The 22,810-nt window shown below is 39.6% G+C and overlaps 2 protein-coding genes across 6 annotated transcripts in view; one reads left to right on the top strand and one right to left on the bottom strand.

Moving 5' to 3' along the window:
• Positions 1-1,551, top strand: part of HLTF (helicase like transcription factor) — a 23,648-nt gene extending 22,097 nt beyond the window's left edge. For 2 of the 3 annotated variants that reach the window (XM_026045156.1, XM_026045154.1), the window contains exons 22-23: positions 564-644; positions 1,249-1,551. In XM_026045156.1, the coding sequence (XP_025900941.1) occupies positions 564-644; positions 1,249-1,401 (234 nt within the window). In that variant the 3' untranslated portion in view covers positions 1,402-1,551. The remainder of the gene's footprint in view (positions 1-563; positions 645-1,248) is intronic. The other variant, XM_026045157.1, reaches the window with a different exon arrangement.
• Positions 1,552-5,162: 3,611 nt separating this feature from the next.
• GYG1 (glycogenin 1) lies at positions 5,163-20,252 on the bottom strand. 3 transcript variants are annotated; one of them, XM_026045274.1, is made up of 8 exons: positions 20,159-20,252; positions 16,466-16,601; positions 14,787-14,961; positions 14,262-14,424; positions 9,528-9,654; positions 6,853-7,072; positions 6,152-6,202; positions 5,163-5,920 (listed from the first exon to the last, which is right to left on the bottom strand). In XM_026045274.1, the coding sequence occupies exons 1-8, from the start codon at positions 20,163-20,165 to the stop codon at positions 5,729-5,731; spliced, it is 1,071 nt and encodes a 356-aa protein (XP_025901059.1). In that variant the 5' UTR covers positions 20,166-20,252; the 3' UTR covers positions 5,163-5,728. The 3 variants fall into 3 exon arrangements, with proteins under 3 accessions (XP_025901059.1, XP_025901060.1, XP_025901062.1); XM_026045275.1 differs by lacking the exon at positions 6,152-6,202 and having other exon boundaries at positions 20,159-20,251; XM_026045277.1 differs by lacking the exons at positions 5,163-5,920; positions 6,152-6,202 and adding an exon at positions 5,962-6,095 and having other exon boundaries at positions 20,159-20,250.
• Between the last annotated feature and the right edge of the window lie 2,558 nt (positions 20,253-22,810).

Raw genomic sequence — 22,810 nt, 5'->3', positions numbered from 1 at the left:
TTTTTTTTTTTTTTTTTTTTTTTTTTTTTAAGGAATTGGAAGGTGAGATAAATTCTCCAGTTTGATTTAACTTGAAAATAAAAGCAAAGTAAATGAAAATAATAAATTGTGACTGCAGACCAGATATCACATCTGGTATCACCAATAATAAAGTAGTACTAGCTTTGCAATCAAATTAGTGATAATAACAACATGGAGACAAAAATTATGTACTTATTAAACTAAAGGAATTATATATGAGTAGAAATTATGCAGAAGTTGCCTTGGAAAATTGTAATATATCTTAGAATATTATCATTGATTGTGGTATATCGTAGAAAGTATTGTTTCCATGTGCATTCTGTTAACTGCTTCCAGTCCTCTTAAGTGATTTTAGCCATCAGAGGCTTTTAAATAATTCCTGTTCAAAACTTCAGTAAGGTGCATACATATATTGAAAATATTATGTCATCAGCACGTGAATGGAGAAGCACTGCACTGTAGATGAACTAACCCCAGCCTGAGCCTGACACAAAAAAACCTCTCATGTTTAGAAACAGCTTTCTCGTTGTTTCTGCTGACAGGCTTGGAACCCTGCTGCAGAAGACCAGTGTTTTGACAGGTGCCAYAGACTGGGTCAGAAGTATGATGTCATTATTACTAAGGTAAGTTGGAAAATCATCTGTTTGAAATCTTAATGATCATGATTTTTTTTTCCTGAAAGGCTTTACTGTATTTTTAAATGTGATATCATATGTCTCACTAATAAACTTAACTGTGTTTGTGGTATGACTTTTGAAGTGGGGGCATTACATGTTATCTGTTTGCTCTGAAATAATAATTGTAGAAATCAGGTGTCCCCTCTGAGCTGTTTGGAGTGGCTAGGATGGTGCTGTTGTTGATGCCTAGACTGGTTGTTACTACTTATCCTTCCTAGTGTCACAGCAGCTCATTTATACAGAGCGGCTAGATTGTGTCGTCCAGTACTTAATCAGAAGAGTAATACTTGGGAAAATGAAGATAGATTCTCTTCTACATTGATGCTTCCAACAACTGTTTCACTCTTTTTCTTTTTTGTTCTTCTTTTAATATGCTAAATATTTTATAACTTTTCCCTCTTATATTTTCATTGAAAAAAATAAAAGAATACTAAGTAATGTAACTGCTCTGATGTGCTTTTTTAGAAGTTTTTTTTTTTTTTTTTTTTTTTAAAACTGAAGTGCCACTGAGTGAATGAGTTTGCTTCATTGGGCTTTTTATGTATTTCAGTTCATTGTGAAGGATTCAGTAGAAGAAAATATGCTGAAAATCCAGAAGAAGAAGAGAGAACTTGCAGCAGGAGCCTTCGCTACCAAAAAGCCATCTGCAAGTGAAATAAAGCAAAACAAAATTAATGAAATTAAGTCTCTAATTGATTTATAGTTTGAAACTGTGGTATTCTGAGTAAAGAATAAATAGTTAATATTGGTTAATCTTCAAATTATTTCTAATGACAACTTAAACTTTTGCTATCTGTATGATTAAATCATAAATGTTTGCAATGATTTAAAACAAAAAAAAAAATTCTTCTGAATGCTGATTTAGAAATGCACAGATGTATTTTGCAGTACTGAAGTATTTCTAAGGTGTTTATTTCTTCCAGGTGTTACAYATTATGTATGAAAATAAAGAATTCCTAAAAATCCCCCCAAAAGAACTGCATATTTTTCATGCATTCTGATTTATAGTAATTTCATTGCTTTTTTAAAAAATGGTAAACAGCATGTGTTTTGTTCTTCTAAAACATCACCAGCCTTAAGAAATGAATTAGCTTCATGTTCCAATCCCAGATCTTTTCAATTTTTCTTTTTCTTCTTTTTTTTTTTTTTTTTAGAATACATAGTGAGTATTTTATCCTTTGCAGGATGTGTTCAAATATATTTGAACATGTTTAATTTGTGACACACAAGAATGTTTTTCATGATTTCTGAATAATATACAGATGCAGTAGGGATTTCTTCTGTTGATTATTTTCTAAGAGCTTGTCAAAAATTAACTACTGCATTTATAATTATTTTTTTCTGATATTTTACTGATGTGCACAATTTTTTTATAAAAATAGATGCTTTGCAGTTTGGATAAAATGCTAGGATCAGATGCTTATGTTCATGATGAAGTTAATATTCACATATATACAAACTCTGAAGAATGCCACTGTGCTTTAAGTTGTGATACATACAAAGTAGAGTATGACCCATCCACTGATCAGTGAATCATTTGGCCTTTCTAAGTTTTAAAAGAAAAAAACACAAAACCAAACCCACCATATTTTAATGGCTAGCAGCATTCTAACTGCTTTCTTGAAGTGGTCAACATTATTTCTACCTTACACACGTATTCCGCAAGTTGGAAGATGCATTAGTGGAAGGATGATCTGCATATGTCTTCGACTGCTACAGGAAATAATCATTTGGTAAATTACTCAACTGTTTATGCATTAATAAATACCACTGAAGATTCCTGTATTTTCTCCTCTGTTCCATCTTCCTACACTCCAGAAGACCAGTCGGTTCTGGCCTTCTGTTCAGTGCTGTGCAATGGTGAAGCTGCCTTCTCTATAACCCTCAGAACTGCAAGTATGGACTGATATATTTAGACTGTGTTTAGATTGAGGAATTACAATTGGCAGAAAAGAAGTAAAACATGGTATGCTCCTAATGTCTATCTTGGTTTTTCTAATAATGAGACAGTTGATATTCTAAGACATAATGTGAATTGCAGACCTAAGTAGAAATGAGACAGACTGGGAAATTAAGGCAAAATGTTTGCCAGTTGGAAAAACTGGGAGCAAACAGAGAGTCAGAGTGCTGATTAGGTAGATCTGTTCAGCTACTTGAGTGGTTAAAAACTATGTGTGGGGGGCGGGTCGCTTTATTTATTTATTTTAATAAGATACAAGTAGCCTTTGGCTATTGTTGCTGTTTCATGGAGTTCTGACAGTGTGCTCCACCATATTCTAAAAATAAGCTTTTGGAATCATGAACTTGACATTTTACAATTCCCCAGACTGAGCTAGTAGGCTGCCATTCTCTTTTCCTTCGTAAACATTACATCTGTGTAAGGGGAAAAAAAAACTCCTTGTAGATATTCAAGCGTTATTGTGAGTTGTCATAAGGAAGATCTTTCTTTGATGTGTTTTGTAAAGGCAACTGTGAGAGCAACAGGACTATGGTTTCTTTGAAGAATGATGTTTAAGATGAGTGCTGTAGTTAAGCTACTGCATTAGGAGCAGATACAGCTTAGAACAACCATTTGATGTATGAAACCGATACTAATACAGGGAGAAAAAGGGATGTATGCTTTGCTAATTCATGCGTTAGCTCTGAAGGAATTAGTGGCAGAAAATGACATAATACTGAAAATATGTAGAGTTAGGTGAACAGATGACAACTTCTGCTTTTGTGAGACCATGCTTAACTGCTTSATTTCAGGATGAGTCAGTGGCTAGGTCAAGATGCTTTTGGTAGTGGGTACACGCTGAAACCCAGGTGGTTCCATCTTCATGTGAGGAAGCATTTCCTTCCGTGAGGGTGACAGAGCTCTGGAACAGACTACCCAGGGAGGCTGTGGAGTCTCCTTCTCTGGAGGTCTTCAAAACCCACCTGGATGCAACCAGGTGCCCGATGCTCTGGGTGTCTCTGCTAGAACAGGGGGTTGGACTGGATGATCTCTAGGGGTTCCTTCCAACCTYAGCCATTCTGGGAATCAGTGATTCTGTTTTAGAGGATTTATTTCTTTACTGTTTGTTAACCCGGAACGTGCAGTTTCTAATTTTCAACATCTACATTTTGTGCCTTATCTCCTTGTGTTAATACAACAAAAGTAAATGCCAAACCAGATTTTCATGCTGCTGTAGTTTCATGCTTTTACATTTAAAGTTCTCTTCAAACAAGCTGAAAAAGCAATAGCCTGGTTGTTCATTAGAAATAAATCGGGGAAGGGGACTAAAATTGAGACTTAAATTTTCTTCAAAAGAGTGTTTTGCTGTTTTCAGCAKTTGTCAGCATGCAGAGCTTCAAGGTTTGTGCTTACAACAAATTAACCAACTACAGATTATATTAATTTGTTTCTCCTCTCACATAACTTCAGATTTATCTGTAAAAAAATCTTTGGGAGAGCTAGTTAACAGCTGAGAGTTCAAATGCTATTTACCCTTAAGTAGCTACAGGCTACTTTGACCTGGACTTCATCTTTAGAATTTTTTGTGATGTAAATTGTGATGGACTCTTGCAGCAATTTATTGAAAAAAAAGTTTAACTYTTATGCTCAGATTGTCTGCTTTATCAGCAAGCAGTGAGAGCTACTTTCTCCCAGGCTAGAAGCTAAGCACCTTAACTAGCTTTATGCTCATTTTATTAGTGTTTCTGGACTAGTGAAAAGTATTGCTATTGGAGAGCACTATCAAAGTTGGCTCTGTTTATACTCTTCACTCAGCTAAAGAAAAGATGGGGACCTAGTACAGAAAAGCGCCAACTCCATTTGCTGTAGGATCATTTTTGTTAACATGGCACTTATGTTAAATGTATACTGGAATACATGCCCGAATCTGGTAAAGAAACTATCATCTCTCACTCTCTTCACACGGGGAAAGAACTGTGCCTTTTTTTGGTCCTTATTGTTTTTTGTTTTTCTCCTAATCAAGGCAAGTAAGTTTACTTAAACAGATATTGGTCTTCTGACTTCCAAATCTGAGAATCTTTCCTTCCTATCCTAGCATATTTGTGTTTAAAGACAAGTTCATGTTCTACAGGACTTATGTTAGGAATTATGTTTGTTTCTACAAGAAATAGCCCCTCTTCCCAAACTCCATTCTGCTTATTTGAATAACTTTCAGTATCTTGTTTCTCCACAGGCCTATCCTACGTACATGGCAGTCTATTAAGGGGATCTGCCTTAAGCAGCTCCCTGGCCAGTGATCAGTCACCGAACTGGCCACTTGCTGATCGCAGGTAAGACTGGAGTTAGCAAGGCTTACGGATTGTACCTATTGAACATTGTAGTAACATTTCTTCAGGCTGATATATTTTTTTTGAACTGCTTCAGAGTTTAGAAAAGTCAGAAATGCATGACAACTTTTTATTTTTGTATCAAGTGCAACATTACAAGTAACGGATAAAACTCATTTAACTAGTTATCACACTATACAAAACTTAACAAATGTATTCTGCTATGCTCTAAGCACTGTGTGTAAGAATCTGGTCAAGATCTTCAGTACAAGAGTGACTAGAAAAATAAAGCAGTGCTATTATTGTTACACCTGCATGTTTCCCAGTGTCATTAATAAATTTATTATAAGGCAGAATGGCAACCACTCTAGAGAGCAACGAGCAATCCCAGAGACTGGATTTTGCATCTGAAATGGCAAGCTACGGGAGTAATGCTAATCACCTTAACAAGGTGAGGTACAAACCCACAGTTTCGAGGAATACGTTGAGCCAATTTAGTGTATTGAKTGCAACAGAAGAAAACTTAAGCTGAAAATACTTGTGTTTAGTCTAGGAGGAGGAACTGGAAAATGGGCAGTTAAACTGGCCTAAGGAATTCTGCTTCCTAGCTTTTACTCAGTCTTCATCTGTAGCATGGCAGAGACCTTTAACTGAAAAATCTTCATCAAGCTACTAGCAAGTTTAACTGACCACATTCAACAGCTTTCTATCAGCTACAGTACGGAAGCAAGTCCTTGCATTGGTGGTGTTTGAGACCAATATTTCTACTGAAGGTAGGTGTCAAGTTTCTTCTTTATGTTGTCAAAAGAATCCATTCCCATATAGTCAGCTTGGCCTTGCTCCCACCGTTGCTTGCGTTCTTGTGAAGACAAAGTTGGTTGTACTGGTGCTGGTGGTGAAGGTGGTGGGGCTGTTGCTGATACTGACATGTAGGACACTGCTTCTGTAACCTCTGCCTACAAAGAAAGGCGGAGTGAAAATCTAGAAATGTTCTGCACAGCTAAAGTGATCAATAGACATGAAGGTGAGATAACCAAGTAGATGTTCTCATGCACAGCAGCAAGCACTGCCAGTGTGCAGGGATTATGCAATTTTCCTAGCAAAATAACAAAGCAAAGTGACAGGACTCAGCTGGGAGAGAGAAGAGAAAAAAAAAAAAACCAAAAAACAGTTTTAGTTCTTCATACCTCTCTACAGAAGCCACAAGAGAAAGCCAGAGTATAGACCAAGCCCGACAGCTGCAAATAGTTCATTAGAAAGGTGAAAGATACAAGATTAACAGGAGAAAAGCACAGCTTATGAGATCAGTAACTTTGGGCTGAGAAAGATCAAGAACTAGCCCATATGCTGAGACTGTAGACTAGTTACATGCTACTAAACTCCATGCATGAGAACTAGAAGAGTTACTTTGGGTTTGACAAGTGTTAAGATTCATCCCTGTCAGTCTACTAAAGTACTAATTTTTTAGTTCTAGTTCTACCGTTTACCATGTAAAATCTGTATGTATAAATTGTATAATGAATTGGGATTCTTATTGAGAACACTATTAGCTGAAACACATTGAGAATTAGGCCCCCCTGCTGTACATAATGAAAAAGACACTCAGTTTAAATGAATTTATGGTACACCAGAAGTGACATTAGTCACTTAGCATAGTTGGTTATACTTTAAATAACTTGGAAATAAGGAACTTTGGCAGACATTTATGTTCAAGACTACTACAGCACATTTTCCATCTGTGTTACTCTTTATTCCAAGATAGGAGAGGGGAAAAAAAATACACCCAAAAATAATTTAAACCTAAGCTGTGTTTTGACTTGGGAGGAGTCAATGAAATGGTAAGAACCCATACCTAGATAGATAGTACAGGAATATTCCAAAAACATACCGTGTTTACAGCCGTGGTATTTTCTTTAATGATTCCATACTCTTCTAGTAATGGTAAAATATTTGCCGTGTAGGTATCCCACCACATGTTGAGGAACTCTGGGTGAACTACTTTAGGGTCGTGTATTTCTCCTTTCAGGCTTTTTGTTCTGGAATCGTATGTATAGTTCCATGGTTTTGTGCTTCCCAGGAAATGTACCACTTTAGTATTTGCACCAAACCTATTAGACAGAAAAAGTTAGAACCCCCAATTTCTGTAGGTGTCCAGAAAAGAATGTGCTGCAAACTTAGAACCTGCAGTTTCCGTTGATATCCAGAAAACAGAAATATGAATGTCTTTAGGAGACTAAACAGTAAGCTATATAAAACTGCCACTGCCTACTGGGACTGGAAGCATTGCTAGTGCAAACAGAATTCTACATTACGCTAGTCAGAATACAGCCAAAAAGCTAATGTCTGGACTATTTTAGTACTTACAGCAAACTCAAGTCTTTAGGTAGAATGATGTCCATAGCTCAGGGGAGAGCACTTTCAAGCAGCCGTTGCAATTGGAACTAGTTTTAAAGTGAAAAAGATTCTACTCCAAAGTCATTGATCCAGACAGCTAGACAGTATAAGCATTATGTAAGGAAGGGTCAGTGTTAAGAGTTATTTTTTCAATCTACATCCCTGTAGAGAGGATCGTAGTAAGACCTTGTTGCAGAAAGAACGTGCCTCTGGAAAATAAGAGCTACCTGTAAGCTAACCTTTCCAGAGGACTTTTCATCTTGCTGCAGCATGATCTTGCAAGACAACCAATCACTTGAAATTATTTAAATTCCGTTTTCAGTACGGATTTCTAGCTTTGTCCCAAACATGGTTAGTATCAAGTTTTGCATTACATGTGTAGAAAAGATGTAACCCTTTTGAAGAACTTAAGGAAAAAATTAAGTAAAAAATAAATATTATGCTATAGATCAAGCCTTAAATGGCAAATTCTAATTCTAGCCTTAGAGAATGCCTAAGAAGCATTAAGTTACAATATTTCCACAAATGAAAAAAAGTACTCTTAGTATTCTGCTCTCTTAAGAACTGTACAACAGATAATATATGACACATTTGCAGCAGAGGCTAATCTTTTCCCCTCTCCCAGAGAGAAGTCCTACATCTTTTTATCTTGTTTTTGAAATTAAACCATTTCTTATGAGTTGGTGCCATCCTTTAGAAAAAGCAATACCAAGACTGCTGTGAAGTCTTACTTGTCTTGCTGTACAAAGCTGCAAAAACTTTAGCTAATGATGTCAACAAATTTAAGCTTCAGTTTATTCCAGCTGCTGGTAATTATGAATGTGCCTCCTCATCTAGGCAAGGGAAATTGCTTGCCCACTGAGTGTTCTAATAAAGTGCTGTACTTCTTTCATTTTGGTTTTTGGAAGGTCTGCTGAACTCGGGTAGCTGATTTGATCAGCTTGATTTGATCTTCTTGTCAAGAGCTACCACTCCCATTAGTATTTTGTGACATCAAGGTCATTTGTAAATTTAAGGCCATGTGACTATCAACCAGTCCAGCCACAGCCAGAGGATATAATTCACAATAGAAGTAATAGGCTTATCAAATGCTATCCAACTACCTAGTCATTCTCAGGCTTATATGTATTTCTTAAAATAAGTGTTCCACTTTTAGCATGACAGGATTTCAGCGGGTGTTCTGATCACAAGACATAGTTTGATCCTGAGCCAGCAACAGTCCTGCTTACGCTAGCTGCTGCTTTAGACACTAGCAAGTTCATGCCATTCAGAAATCAGATTGTTTTTTATGCAATGGTACTTGTTTTCTTAGTTAATGAATATGGGTTTGGGTTAGGGTTCAGCTTCTCCTGTTGCCTCTTCCTGTTATAATGCTGTTAGAAGCAGTAACCTTGCCTATCACATACGGTTTAGTCACAAACCAAGTCTAATACTGTTAGAAAGTAGACTTTTTTTTTAACACTGGAAATGTGCAGTGGCAGAGCACCTGGATGCAGTCCTTGTCCCACACTGCTACTTTGGGAAGTTGCTGTAAGTCTAGAAGTAGTGCTGAGGCATTCTAGTTTTAAACAAGTTAAACACTTTTGTACAGTTTCAGTATGTTTATTTGAATAGTATAGGTTGACAGATTAAAAAAACTACTGGGTTTTTACTAATACTAGAGTAATTAAATGCTCTATGTCATTTAAGTAATGAGAGGGCAAGCTATTTAGACAGGAACACCACCAGTGACACACTCAAGTCTTGTTGATTCAAGACAATTCAAGAGCTGCTACCTTTGATTACTGCTGTAATAGCATTCCAGGCTGTTCTAGAGTTGAGAAATCATTCCAAAAAGGAAGAACAAGTGTGTGCTTATTCTAAATCAACTTCATTGTTACTCCCAAGGATAAGCAGTTAAGTCACAGACGGAGCTTGCTTTGCATTTCTCATCATGAAATAATTCATTTACTTAGTATTAAGTCACCCCCAACCCTCTCCCCTCCCAAAATGCTCCCTCTCCCCCCCCAAAAAAGTAAAAAATACTTTATATCTTCCTTTGGTTATAACAGTGTTCTCCATGTAGAAAAAAAACTAAATTCATTATGCTTTCCCATTATGTAACAAGAGATTAGTTTATATAAGCCCTATATCTGGTTACCATGAGTCACTTCAGAATTTTGAACTTACGCTTTAAATGCTGGAAGGTAGGAGTATACAGAAGTGCTACTCAAATTATAAATAAATGGTAGATGTTTGTTCATGTCTGTTGTTGCCCAGCTGCTGAAGAAGGTGTTTAATAAGCCCTGGTCCGCACCTGAAAATATATTAATAAGCTGGTTTAGGTAGCTGTTTTAAGATCTTCCAGTTCTTCCTAATTAAGAATTAGTAGCGCAGCCAGGAGAAGTTTGACATAGAGCACTGAAGTTCTGTTTGTGAGTCATCGCTTAACCTTGCAGCCTCGGATCCAAAAATTGCAGACAATGAAAAAGGTAGTATGTTCGAGTTATTCCTGCTTTCTAGATGAGAACAAGCTGCTCAAATCACGCTATTCAAGTTATTTTACTACAGCTTAACTCAAGCTGTACAATGCAGCAGAGAACAGACCTTGACAGTAGCATACTACTTATCTTTGGAAAAGCTATACCTAAGAAGATACAGTTTGAACAGGCTTGTTTTATTACTTAAGCTAACATGAGAAAGATCTCTGGGCCAGAGTTAGATTAGCAATGTTCTGTTAACAAGTCAGCAATTCTGGATACATCTATCTGCACTGTGATCTTAAGAAAAGCACTTTCTTTTAGAGAACTTTTATAGAACTTCACCAAATCCTTTAACAGGCAATAAAAGTTTCTAGTTGTATACTAATATTCAGCTGATGCACATCTATGTGACTACATCAAATCACACTAAAAGTATAATCATTTTTAGTATGATTATGGGAGTGGGGGTAGCTGCTTGTTTAATATATTCAGTGTTTGAAAGTAAAGACTACCACCTGTTATGCATATGTTAAGATCAGAGTTGATGCATAAACTCTAGACATTATTTCTTAAGTACTATGGAAAGGCACTGAGACCATCAGCACTTTTGCACGTATCTATGAAGCTACTCACCCCTGAAGGAGGAATAACTATCAAAGTTACAGGTACAGTGCTGGGAGGGGTTGCCTCTCCATGTGCAAGTAGAGGGTATAGTGAGGTTAAACGAATCTAAGGTTATTTGATATGTCTGTAGTAGAGTAGTTTAAAAAAAAAAAAAAAAAAAAGCAAGCAAGAAGCTCCTGGCTTGAAGCAGACTAGTTTGCAAGCAGTTTGCAAAAAAACTCGCAAAACAGACTAGTTTGCAAAAAAAAGAAAAAAAGCATTAATTCACAGAATACATTTAAATGCAAGATGACTGAAGAGTTAAAGTAACATTTCTGAAGAAGAAATAAACGTATAGTTAGATGAGAGACAGTATTTTACTTTATTCTTTTATTTGCTAAAGTGATCTGTCTCCTGACTTAAGGTCTATCATTAAACTAAGGTTTACACTCTTATTGCTGCTTCAGTATAGTTTGCTTTCTGTGACTGAAGTATCTCAATACTGGGCATGCACTAAAAGGTACAGGAGGTACACGGAAATATCAATTCTAAGGATCCTGTTACGGCTGTCAGCGTACATGCAGATTGCAGAGTGAGAAATGGCCTAAAGACCCAGGGCAGTAAGTCAGAGTTTTGACTTGTCTTTCAGCCCATGACGAAGTAAAGCACTTTTGAAGTTACCCATCACAACACAGCAGCAACAAGAAAATCGGACAAGCTCTCAGTCTTTATTCAGCTACATTTTAGTTTTAATTTCTAATTTAACATAGTATTAAGAATATCTACACAAACAGTAAAATAATCTAGAAGAAGAGCCATCTACAAAACAGATGGCTCAATTCTAGTGTTGGCAACAACATATTCAACTTATTCTCTAAGACCTTCTCTTGCTTGGACTTGTTGGACTTGTTCCACATACTCTGCTTGATTTCAGACTGCATACATTTATGCCAAAGCAGCCAGTGAAAGCAACATTTGGTGTTCTACTTCACACTTTACTGTTGACTTGTACATACTAGATTGTAAATACAGTGTGAGAGAATTAGGCAGTGACATTATCCTCATATCTACAGCTGTAGATTTGCTGCATCATGTTTTTATATGTAAAAAACAATAATTTCATATCCCAGGTTAGAGAGTCAGGTGATTGTTCAAGCAATAGCAAAAATTCTCAGGATATCAGTACTGCCTGATTGGTTTAACACCAAACTCTGTTTCTTTTCCTAGTTTTAAACAGCACCTAGAATTATTCCATGGCCTATTCCTTACTATCTGTAGAGTTCAAAGCCAGTGGCTGATATTACTAGTAATCAATCTATAATTCTGGACAACAGCATTATGTAATGGCCATGTCTCTGCTGAAGTTTATAAACATGAAATATGCTGGAAGATGTTGTATTTTCTGGTTACTGCCCTGCAGACAGGGTGTTTGGAGCTTGATTTCAATTATCTTGTTAGCTTATAGAGTTGACATCTCTACATGCTATTGAGAGGTGCCCCTTCACAGATATTTGTATAAAAAAAAATTCCTAGAAACTTTCTTTACTGTTCAGACCAATTTAAGTYTAAATGCCTCTTGATCACCTGAGTTCACATGCTCAGCATCAGCTTAAGCAAGTAGTATAAGTCTCTCCTCTCATTATTGAGATCTGGGCTACCATTTAGCACTGTTTAAGTTGAATAATAAAGTAAAACCTCAAGTAGAAATGTCAGTTTTAAAAACTTGGTACTTAAAACTGTTAACCTGACTTTTTGCTGTTAAGTGATGCAACAATTGCCTCTTGTTTAGGACACTGAGGAAGTTTCATCACCACATGACGTTAGGGTTTTTTTTTAGGGAATGGAACATCTTTCAGGGAATGGAACATCTCTCGTTCGAGGAGAGGCTGAGTGAGCTGGGCCTGTTTTCTCTGGAGAAGAGAAGGCTGAGAGGGGTTATGATTAACATGTATAAGCTCAGGAAGGGAGAATGCAGGGAGGAAGGGGACAAGCTGTTTTCATTGGTGGCCAGCGATAGGATGAGGGGTAATGGCCATAAGCTGGAGCACAGGAAGTTTCATCTCCAGGTGAGGAGGAACTTCTTTACTGTCAGCGTGACAGAGCAGTGGAACAGGCTGTCCAGGGAGGTTGTGGAGTCTCCTTCTCTGGCGGTCTTCAAAACCCGCCTGGGTGCCACCCTGTGTCACATGCTCTAGGTGTGCCTGCTTGAGCAGGAAGGTTGGACTAGATGATCTCTAGAGGTCCCTTCCAACCTTGAAGATTCTGTGATTCTGTGATTCTCTCAAGTCAAATAACAGCATGAAAGCAGCTCTATCCTTTAACAGACAGGGGCCTCAACAGACCTAACATAGGGTCTGCTAAGACTCAAGCACAGGTATCTCAGCAAACAATCATCACAGTTTAGCTATTCTTGGAGCTATTTGACAGTGGTCTTGCATAGCCTTCCTCTTTCCCTCCCTCTCCCCCTCTTTTTTATTAGCACAGGAATGCAGCACCGTGTTAACGGCTTTGCAATAGCTGGTTATCAGTTTGCACTTAATATCTGAGAGGACTCTCAGAGCTGCCAACTGCAACCTGGTAAGTACTAACATATAGACAAACCCTTTATTTCAAGTACACATTTTCAGTACAGTTTATTCATATGGTAGCACTGAGATCCGACTGGCACATAATGCTCTTCATGAGGCAAGGCACAAGAGTGCATACAGTAGCAGTTACTCTGCACACAAGGAATAACATCTAGAATTTTCACTGCTTATGAAATACAGAAAGGTAACTCCACAGGCTAGCACTTTACATTCAAAGAAGAGAGTCTTTTATGGTGTTATTTACATAGTTCTTTTCGTCTTTTTCAGTTAGACCTCTTGTTTTTGTGCCATAGTAGATGCATAATGAAATTTAGTTAAGGGAGACAGTGCTAGTCATTCAGAAGCACTGAATTATAGCAAGCTTCAAGCAATAGGTATGTTAATTGCAATGGTTATAGTTTTAGGACACTTACAAAACAAGAAAAGTTGCCTTCTCAAGGTTAAACCTGGCACAGGGACCTATGGTGGGAAGCAGCCAGGGCTACCAACATTTGATATTGACACAAAAACTATCACTGATGCATGAAGATAGGAAGCTATTACAGTCTATCAAGATCTAATCTAGCATGAAGTAATAATCCTGTCTTCAAATGCATTTTTTTCCCTACAGAGCTGCACTTAAATTGATCAGTATTTTTTTTCCCTTTTCCCCCATCTCCATGTGAGGAAGAACTTCTTTCCTGTGAGGGTGACAGAGCCCTGGAACAGGCTGCCCAAGGAGGCTGTGGAGTCTCCTTCTCTGGAGGTCTTCTAAACCCAYCTGGAGGCCACCCTGTGCCACATGCTCTGGGTGTCCCTGCTGGAGCAGGGGGCTGGACTAGATCTCTAGAGGTTCCCTCCAACCTCAACATTCTAATTCAATGGCTTGAATTAGCCTAAAATACCCAGTCTTGAATGTCAGGGTTAGCTGAAGAGAAGTTCACTGAAAAATACATAAAGTGTGATACTCCAGATAATTTGCTGCACATGCATTGTATTTGATATTTAGAACTCATTAGATGATTCTGCATTGTTCATGCTTTCACTTTCTAGTTTATTCTGGTTTAAAGGCTAAACTCTTATTTTGTATTTCATGGGGGCCACAGTCTGAAAACATACTGCTATAGAGGATTTTATTCCAGTAAGTTTTGTGTAGTCACAACAGTTTATAATTCCATCATAAGGATCCCTGACACCACATTTCCATGAACCCTCCCAACCATCATTACCATTTTTGTCTAAATTATAGTAGAATAGGGATTAATACATACCATCAAAGCTGCCTTTCTCTGTGGCAAGCTGTAACAGCTGATTGTATGTTTCAATGGAAGGTCGGTACACAAAAACTCCAGAATTAAAACAGTCAGGCCAGCCTGGATCTGGTGCTGCAGACAGCTCTTCTCTCTCAAAAAGTTCATCAATATTTGACAAAACCTAGTGGGGGGGGAGGGGGTGGGAAGAGGAGGAAAAAAACGCTTTCTGGTTTCTGGGTATTATGTATTAATGTATTTTGATATACACTTCCAAACATGAAGAAAAAGTTCTCATATCAATGGTCTTGTGTAGTAGAACACAGCTTTTTAAATTGAGATTATCCCCATTTATTACATATTTGTTTAGATTTAAATATATATAAATATTTAAATATTTAACTAGATTTAAAAGAACTCCCATAGTTACTGAGTTATTGATGCCCAAATGGCAAAAAACCTTCATCAACCATTCAAAAAAATAGCATATGCCTAAAAACACAACACTCGCAAGTCATGAAGACACACAGTAAGACAATTACTTACCATTGTGTCTGCATCCATGAAAACACATTTTGAATATTGCGTCAGTTCCCAGCAGTGAAGTTTTGTCAGAGTGACACCCAGTTCAGGTCTCCTCATTAATGCCAAGTGTGCTGAATCGCCACTRTCCAGAATATTTACCAACATGACTTCATCAAAGACTCTCTCCAGCACTTTCCTGTGGAGAATGGTAGTTGTCTKGATTTAGTTCTATTGTTATCTCAGCACCCGACTACTTGACAGATTCCATGAACATAAGTAGTATAACAAGGAGCCTGTTACAGTATTTCATGTGCCAAAAGTAAGAGCCAACTGCATATATTTGAGCACATAAACATTTCTCTCCACCTTAGTCTTTCTAGCTTGTAATGGACACTTATGGGTAATATTTTATATATTTTTTTCCAAATAACRGCTTAGTTGACATTGCTACCAGGTTATGTAGGTTATGGCTGTGAAATGCAAGCTTTCCACATACCTCTCCTCACTCCCAACAGACTGAGCTCTTTTGATGGGATGACAGTCTATTTTAAGCTTTCAATTAAGAAACAGGAAGCTGTTAAAGTAACTTGGGCAAGACTTTGAACTGTAGCTGAATCCTAAGCAGTTGCAATAGGCGTTTACACAATAGTGATAACTATTCTAAAGTTGACTGGCACAGATATTAAAGCTTTCTTCATCCCATGAAATTTTCACTTAAGTCATGGCTGTAGCTGCAGCAGCATTTTGACCAGGTGTCATGTCCACCCTAGGGATGACAAACTTTTAGACGGTGTAGAGAAGCAGAAACTCATCCTTTGCTTTAACATTATCATTTACTTACCGAAGAGGTTAAGGAAGACATGCTTCCCTAACTTAAATCTGAAACATCTGTGAAGTCTCATTATTGTACGCAGCATCTTGAATGCTTAGCATCCTGCATGGTTTGAGCCATTGAGAGCTTACAGATGAGTTAGAATTCTGCTTTACAAGCAGATCAGTTTTTCTACTGATGAAAAATTCAGTATGAACCATTGTTTTTAACTTAAGACACATTGTTTGTGGATAGAGTGAAAAATACAAGTCCCAGTTCTGTTGTTATGTGCCTACTAGTAATGCTGCTATAGCTGATCTAAGATCTTCACATAGTTATTTGGACCTAGCACAGTAAGCATTCTTATTTGAGTGTCCTCACTCACTACAATGAAATATATACCTATATAGAGCATCATCATTTGAGTGATAAGGTTGTTTAGCTGCCAAGGGACTCTAGAGAGTCACTCCATTTACTGAGCCACTTCAGTCTCAGTCAGAACTTCCTCTTATAGAAGCTCTTGAATTCTGATCTGTAGTTCATATAAGTACTAAGTCTTTTTTTTTGCCTCCACCATATATATGGAAAAAGCCCTCTGTTAGCTTTATGATGAGATTACTTTTAGAGAGGCCATAGGAAGCAGTTTCCTGAAAAATTTATTTCTCTTACCGTGGTGAGCATACTTAGATGGCTCTGAATCAGTGGACATTGTTAGTGCTACATCAATTGTATTGATTTTATTCTCTTATAATGCCGTCTGATTTAAAGGGTCTGCTATATTTCAACAGAGTTTCAATGCTACATTAGCTCAATCACTCCCATGATTCTATAAAGGAATTCTCAGCATCAGCAGGCACTGTGACAGTTGGATACCTTTAAGTAACCTTACCTCATGAGATCTGAGACCTGAGGAGTTATGAGTACAGTCAACTTCCTTGTTGTTCTACAGTGTTGCAAAGATGAACCAAGTACCAGTGCTCCTTTCACATAGGAGTCGTTTGTAGCTAGAGTCACAAAAGACTGATCTGGAAGAAAATAACTTGGACAAGTTAGCAAGGTCAACACTTTATTCTGAAACAGACTTTATAAGAAGCTTGCAGTTGTTAGTCAGGTAGCCATGCTAAGAAACCTGTAAGACATGTCTTTTAACTAAGTGTATTGTGCCTGCCTCCTACTGAATAAAGCAGATTATACTTGCATAACTGTACTCGTCATTAGCAACTTGACACATAGCAAGGTGTAGTAAAAAGCAGAATCAAGAGTGCTGCAAGAGAAATCCAGTTCCAGCTTGCCACAGGTTAATGCCATGCCAGATGTTAGTGAAAAGGCTAAAAAAGTAGAAACATTTTAGGGGCAAATATGCAGTCATTTTCAAGTACTGGTGCTAATAAATTTGCATGTAGTCTCAATTTAAGAAATTAGTTTTGCAGAGTTACCGTAGGTTCAGATCTGAACACAAAAGCTGGGGCAGAATAATTTTTAGGTTTCACTTTTATTTAAAGTAACTATTGAATTAGGTGTTGGACAACGGTATAGAGTCTTATCAGCTCAGGATTTTGCAGATGAATTGTTTAACAATACATTGTTCCAGCTTTATCACAGAAATATAAGATTTAAGTGGGAAGCTCCAATAAGTAATTTAAGAACTGTAACAATAGTTTTTGCTCTTTAATGTTCTCTAGAAAGGTACTATTAGATCACTGCTATAAGCTAGACGCGCTTGTGCCTCAACAGTCTCTTAAAAATGATTTTACATTATTGTAGCTGTAATATTTTAATCTTCCAGGGTGGAAATGACTCAGCTAACAATGAACTTTAGTAGTTTAGAAATCACAGTTTGACTGCCACTATGCAGTAGTCCTTTCCAAGCTACAGTGCTTTACAGAAAAGCATGTTTTTTCCCTGCCAAGCAGCTGTGGGTTCTTCTGAACACTATCTGCAAATATTTGCTTTGAGGAATTTCAAGAAGATTTTTTTCATATCAGAAATTTATTTTAGAAACTATTTTAAGAGGAATGACAAAATTTGGGTACAACTAACATCCATTTGTTAGTTGTACCCAAACACCCTAACACTCATTTGTTAATTGTACCCCCAAATTTGGGTACAACTAACACCTAAACAGGGAGGTTGTGGAGTCTCCTTCTCTGGAGCTCTGCCAAATCCGCCCGAATGCCACCCGAATGCCACCCTGTGCCACATACTCTGGGCGTCCCTGCTCGAGCAGGAGGTTGGACTAGATGATCTCTAGAGGTCCCTTCCAACCTCAGCCATTCTGGGATTTTGTGAAACTACTCAGCCTGTAAGACAGTTACATTTTCATTTAATTTTAATATCACCTAAGCAATTAATAAGAGTTATATAACAGCTTCAAAAACTTCTATTTTGGCTAGCAACCAAACCAATTAGCCTCAGGTATTTAGATTATAGTGATCAGTTAAATAATTCAAAAAGTATACTCTAAAGYCAGAAGTTTTTTTTTTTWAATCATTTAATGAGCAATTTATTCGCTCATACTACCAGGCAAACCTATAGGATAATTCCTTGTTTTAAAGCTTTGAAGCTTTATAACTAGCAAGACTGTACCATTTTAGGTAGTAAAATATCCATCTAATAGGGAAGCATGCATGATTACTGAATTTGCATGCTCTTCTACAAAGCTCACTAAAAATTGAGCTTAGACAAAGCAAGACTGTACTTATTTTTTCAGCAGTAGAGGACTAATTCTTCTAGTATCTTTGCCTCTGACAGCCTGATCTTGTATGAACTTGTAGGCTCTTGGTGGTGTCCTCTCTTTTTTCTCCCCCCCTGTATTCCAGAACTGCCATGTTTACCAGTTAGACCACTTGTGTGTGTGACACAGGTCTTGGAGAGGGAAAACCAATTTTATTATGAAGTAAAGGCTAAACAGCTCCCTAGTCCATCTCAGCTACATTTGGAAGCATTAAGACTCCTTGGCAACTTGCAGAGCTGCACAGCCTCACGGCCTTCAGCCTGGCCATGCAAGCTGCAAGAGGAACCCGTGAGATAGCAGTGGGGTGGGCTCCGGTTCCTATAAATGGTCCTCCATCCTGGAGCATAGCATTGTCCCTGGGACACCTTCATTAGGAGGCAGCCAACARTGGGGTGAAATGGTGTCATCTGCATATGGTCACTGCAGACCTTTTGCTGTTTGTAGCCAGCTTCTATTGTAGCTCCAGGTGAAGGTACTGAGCTTTAAGTGAGCAAAGACACGTGCACGGTCACCAGCAGACACAGACCAGGAGTCCTGACCTTCATCCCTACCCGGGTGTCTTCCCAAGGTGTGCAACACCAATAAAGGCACAGAATATGTATCTCAAAGCAGGTGAAGTATTTACTTCCCTGTTCTGCTATTTGGGGCTCCATCCATGCTAATGAGGCACTTGGGGACATGGTTTTAGCAGGCTTGATGGTGATGGGTTTATGGTTGGACTTGATGATCTTGAAGGTCTTTCCCAACCTATGAAAGTCTGTACAGCTCTCCACCACTCTGAATAAGAGATGTTGTTTCATACTTCTTAGCTACATTCCCAGGTCTTATGTACCCGTCCCTCCTATAGCCTAGACAAGACCAGTCACCACTTAATATCGAAGTTAAATCTACAAGAGACAAGTCCATCATACCTAACACACATCTTTCAAGTCTCCCTGCCCATCTTCTCCATTCACTGTGAACTCCTCCTCCACAGGAGGTTATGTTCACACTTTAGTCACTGCTGCCCCACACACATAGAGGCAGTGGTTAGCAGTGGGCTACTCGTGGTAACAGAGCTGCAAAAACAGAGAGCAGTGTATTTGTACAGCTTTATAACTGACTTATCTGGGCAAGAGCTTTCTCATGTTGCATGTAACAGAAGTCTCTCTGTATCCTTAGACACTACTTCAACGACATAATTGCCCGCCCACAACACCGGCTAAAGGCTCTAGACAAAACAACCTTTACACAAGAGTCTGAGGCCTTTCCAGGAGCTCCCCTTCTGTGACAGCCCACCAGCAGGGTCAAGACCTGGTGCCTGGCTCAGGTGCAGGCAGGACCTGGAGCGGGAGCATCCTAGTGCAGCCCATCCACAATGCTCAGTTTGTCCGATCCTCTGCAACAGCAATTAACTAATGCGACTGTGAGTATAGGCTTCCTCAGGAGACAGGAGCACTTAACGCAAAAGGTGCCTTGGGAGGCAGACCAGGAGCCTCCCACAGCTCCTCCTGCTCTGAAATAAGGTCGCACCATACTGACAGCCTGACCGGGAGAACCGCGGGTGGCGGTTCTCCACCAGGCGAGGGTGGCGGCTGAACGGCCGCTGGCGCAGCGCGAGTCCAGGCAGAGGCGAGAACGTCCTTCCCGCCCGCACGGGGCCGCTCGGGGCACCGCTCCCCGGGCCCGCCCCCGAGAAGGCGCCGTGGGGGAGAGAAGGGGGGGAGGGCATCAGAGCCTAAAAATAGGGGCCGCCGCGCCCCAGCGCCTGACCGAGCGCCGTAGCCAGCAAGCGCACAGCCGCCCCRCGAGTCCGGCCCGCGCCGCCGGAACCTGCAGCGTGGAGGCCGGGAAGGCCCGCTCACTAACCTGCCATGGTACTATCGCCCCAGACAGCTGCAGCAGCAACAACCCTCCCAGGTCCGAACCGCGGCCTCTCTTTAAATAGGGCCGAGCCGCGCGACACGTCCCCGGCCCGTGGCTGCGGCCCCGCCCCGCGGAGGGCTGCCCACCAGCGGCGGGGCAGGGCGGGCGGGCTGGGGCGGGGCTCCGCCATCGCTCTCGGCGGCGAGCGCACGTCGCCCCTCCTCTTGGGGCGGGGCGGGGCTCCGCCATTGTGTCCGTCATATCGCCCCTCCCCCGGGGCGGGGCGGGCAGGCGGGGCTCCGCCATAGCCAGGGGGCAGTGGCATAACGTCACGCTTCCTTCCTCGGCGTTGTGAGGCAGTGAGTGGTGACACCGACCGTGATAGAAAAAGGGGGGATACTGTCCGAGAACGTTCTACAGGAGAGAGTCCACGAATAGAACATTATTTCTGTCTTTTAAAAAATCTTTGGGCAAGGAAAAAAGAATTGAAATTACACGCTCAGTGTAGCTTAAGAGGAACTTGGGGTTTATGATACTGCAAGTAAAATGATAACGTGGATGGTTAGAAGGACACTCCCTTGGTGTGAAGTACCCAGGCTGAGGTGTCGAAAGACGGTAGACTGAGTGAGGACTTTGCCGAGAGATTTGGCTCCCTCTTTCCCACTGTCATCTCTGTCGTCCCTATTTCAAACACCCTTGACAACCAAGTAGTTGTGGACCATCCGCTCTGCCATTCCCTGTCATTTCACCTTGATCTCACCACGAAACTAATCCTGACATTTAGTATTTGAGAACTTTCTGTATCTGTATATAAGTTTTAAACTTGCCACAAGCTTTTTCTAGTGTTGGGATTTCAGTGTACTTTATTTTTCAGTGCCTTTATTTTCTAATTATGAGTGTTTTTACCTATTTCAGAGCCAGCCACAGTTTGGGCCTCATTTTCTTCAAAAGAAATCCATCTCTTCCTTACATGTAGTAGTTTTCTTCCAAAATGCTAAGCTATTCCGGAAAGCTTGCATTTGCTTGATACATGTTGCTTAATAAATGGCAATAAGCCCATGTGTTACAGATTAAGGAATTCTTATGTTATCTTCCCTAACAGATGATAAACACTAGTATAAGTCATATAGGCTTCCTATGAGAGGCAAGCAAGTCTCTGTTTGCTTTGATTTTGTGATCTCTTGCTTTGATCTGTCATGCAAAATACAGTGGAAGTTTTTCTCATGGTTATTTGAATAACCTGGCATCTATTAAAATAAGTGGATTAATTATGTGGATTTCTTTATTCTTGGAGACTTGAATGGCTACTACTTTCATTTGGTTTTACAAATTGAGAAAAGGTAGAAACCCTGAGACATCCATTAAGATAAAGAAAAAGATTTAAATGTTATTGGGGGACATAGAAATATAATTCACAAGCCTCATTCCCCTAGTCACAGAGACTAAACAATATGTGTGTGTTTTCTCTCTAATCTGTCTCCTCTCTTTCTCTCTGTCCTCCCCTTTGCTAGTAATTCTGAGATAGGATGCCACCACACTTGATTAATGGCTGACTTGACAGATTATGGGAGAGCAATGGATGTTCTCCACCTTGGCTTTARTAAGGCTCTTGACGCAGTGTCCAAAAGTCTTCCACTGTCTATCTCATTGCCAGCAGATTAAGGGAGGTGATCCTGCCCCTCTGCTTAGCCTYGATGATGCTGCATTTGGAGCACTGTGTCCAGGGCTGGGATCCCAGTGCGAGATAGACACGGATGGGCAGCAGCAAATCCAGCACAGGGCCCCCAAGGTGCTGCAGGGTTTGGAGCATCTCTCATGCGGGGAGAGGCTGCGAGGGCTGGGGCTGCCCAGCCTGGGGAGGAGAAGGCGCAGGGGGATCCTCCCAGTGTCTATGGACACCAGGTGCAGGGTGTGAAGACAACAGAGAAGGTTGTTCTGAGTGGTGCCCAGTGACAGGGTGAGAGGCAATGGGTACAAACTGAAACCTAGGAAATTCCATCTGAATATATGACAAACATTTTTACTGTAAGAATGACTGGCAATCCTGTGCCACGTGCTCTAGGTGACTCTGCTTAAGCAGGGGGATTGGACTAGATGATCTTTAAAGGTCCSTTCCAACCTGAACCTGTGTTCTCCTCTACAGTAGGCAAAATTTAATGGGTAGGAAATCAAAGTGATTATTTTTCATCTGTTATCTTTATATAATTTGTAGCTTTTAGTACAGAATGACTGGTATCATGGTTCTTGCTAAAAATAAATAAATAAATAAATAAATAAATAAATAAATAAATAAAAGATTCCCACCTCAGTTATACATTCATTGAAATTGTTTTCTTTAACTATTTAATGGGTATAATGGTCCAGCTGAGAGATCATAGCTTTTAGCCTGCAGTTATTAAGCACTTAACACTGATAGGGCTTGATGTTCAGGAGAACCATTTGGCACAGCATCACTTAAAGGGAATGCATGTCGAGGAGATGTGTTTTATTTAGTGAACTGCGCAGTGGACAGAGAACATCTGTTTATGAAGCCAAATACAAATCTGTGAAAGGATAGTAAACAGAATTTGGGTTCTAGAGTCATCTTTATCCCTGACGCATTTAGTGTGCTTTTTCCTGCCAACACTTTAGAGTTCAGCCTGGAGAAGAGAAGGC

The sequence above is a fragment of the Nothoprocta perdicaria genome, unplaced genomic scaffold, assembly GCF_003342845.1.
Source record: "Nothoprocta perdicaria isolate Ctin4 unplaced genomic scaffold, notPer1 scaffold_4, whole genome shotgun sequence".
NCBI lineage: Eukaryota > Metazoa > Chordata > Aves > Tinamiformes > Tinamidae > Nothoprocta > Nothoprocta perdicaria.
The sequence above is the reverse complement of the archived record's forward strand: the minus strand, read 5'-3'. Positions and strand labels throughout refer to the sequence as shown.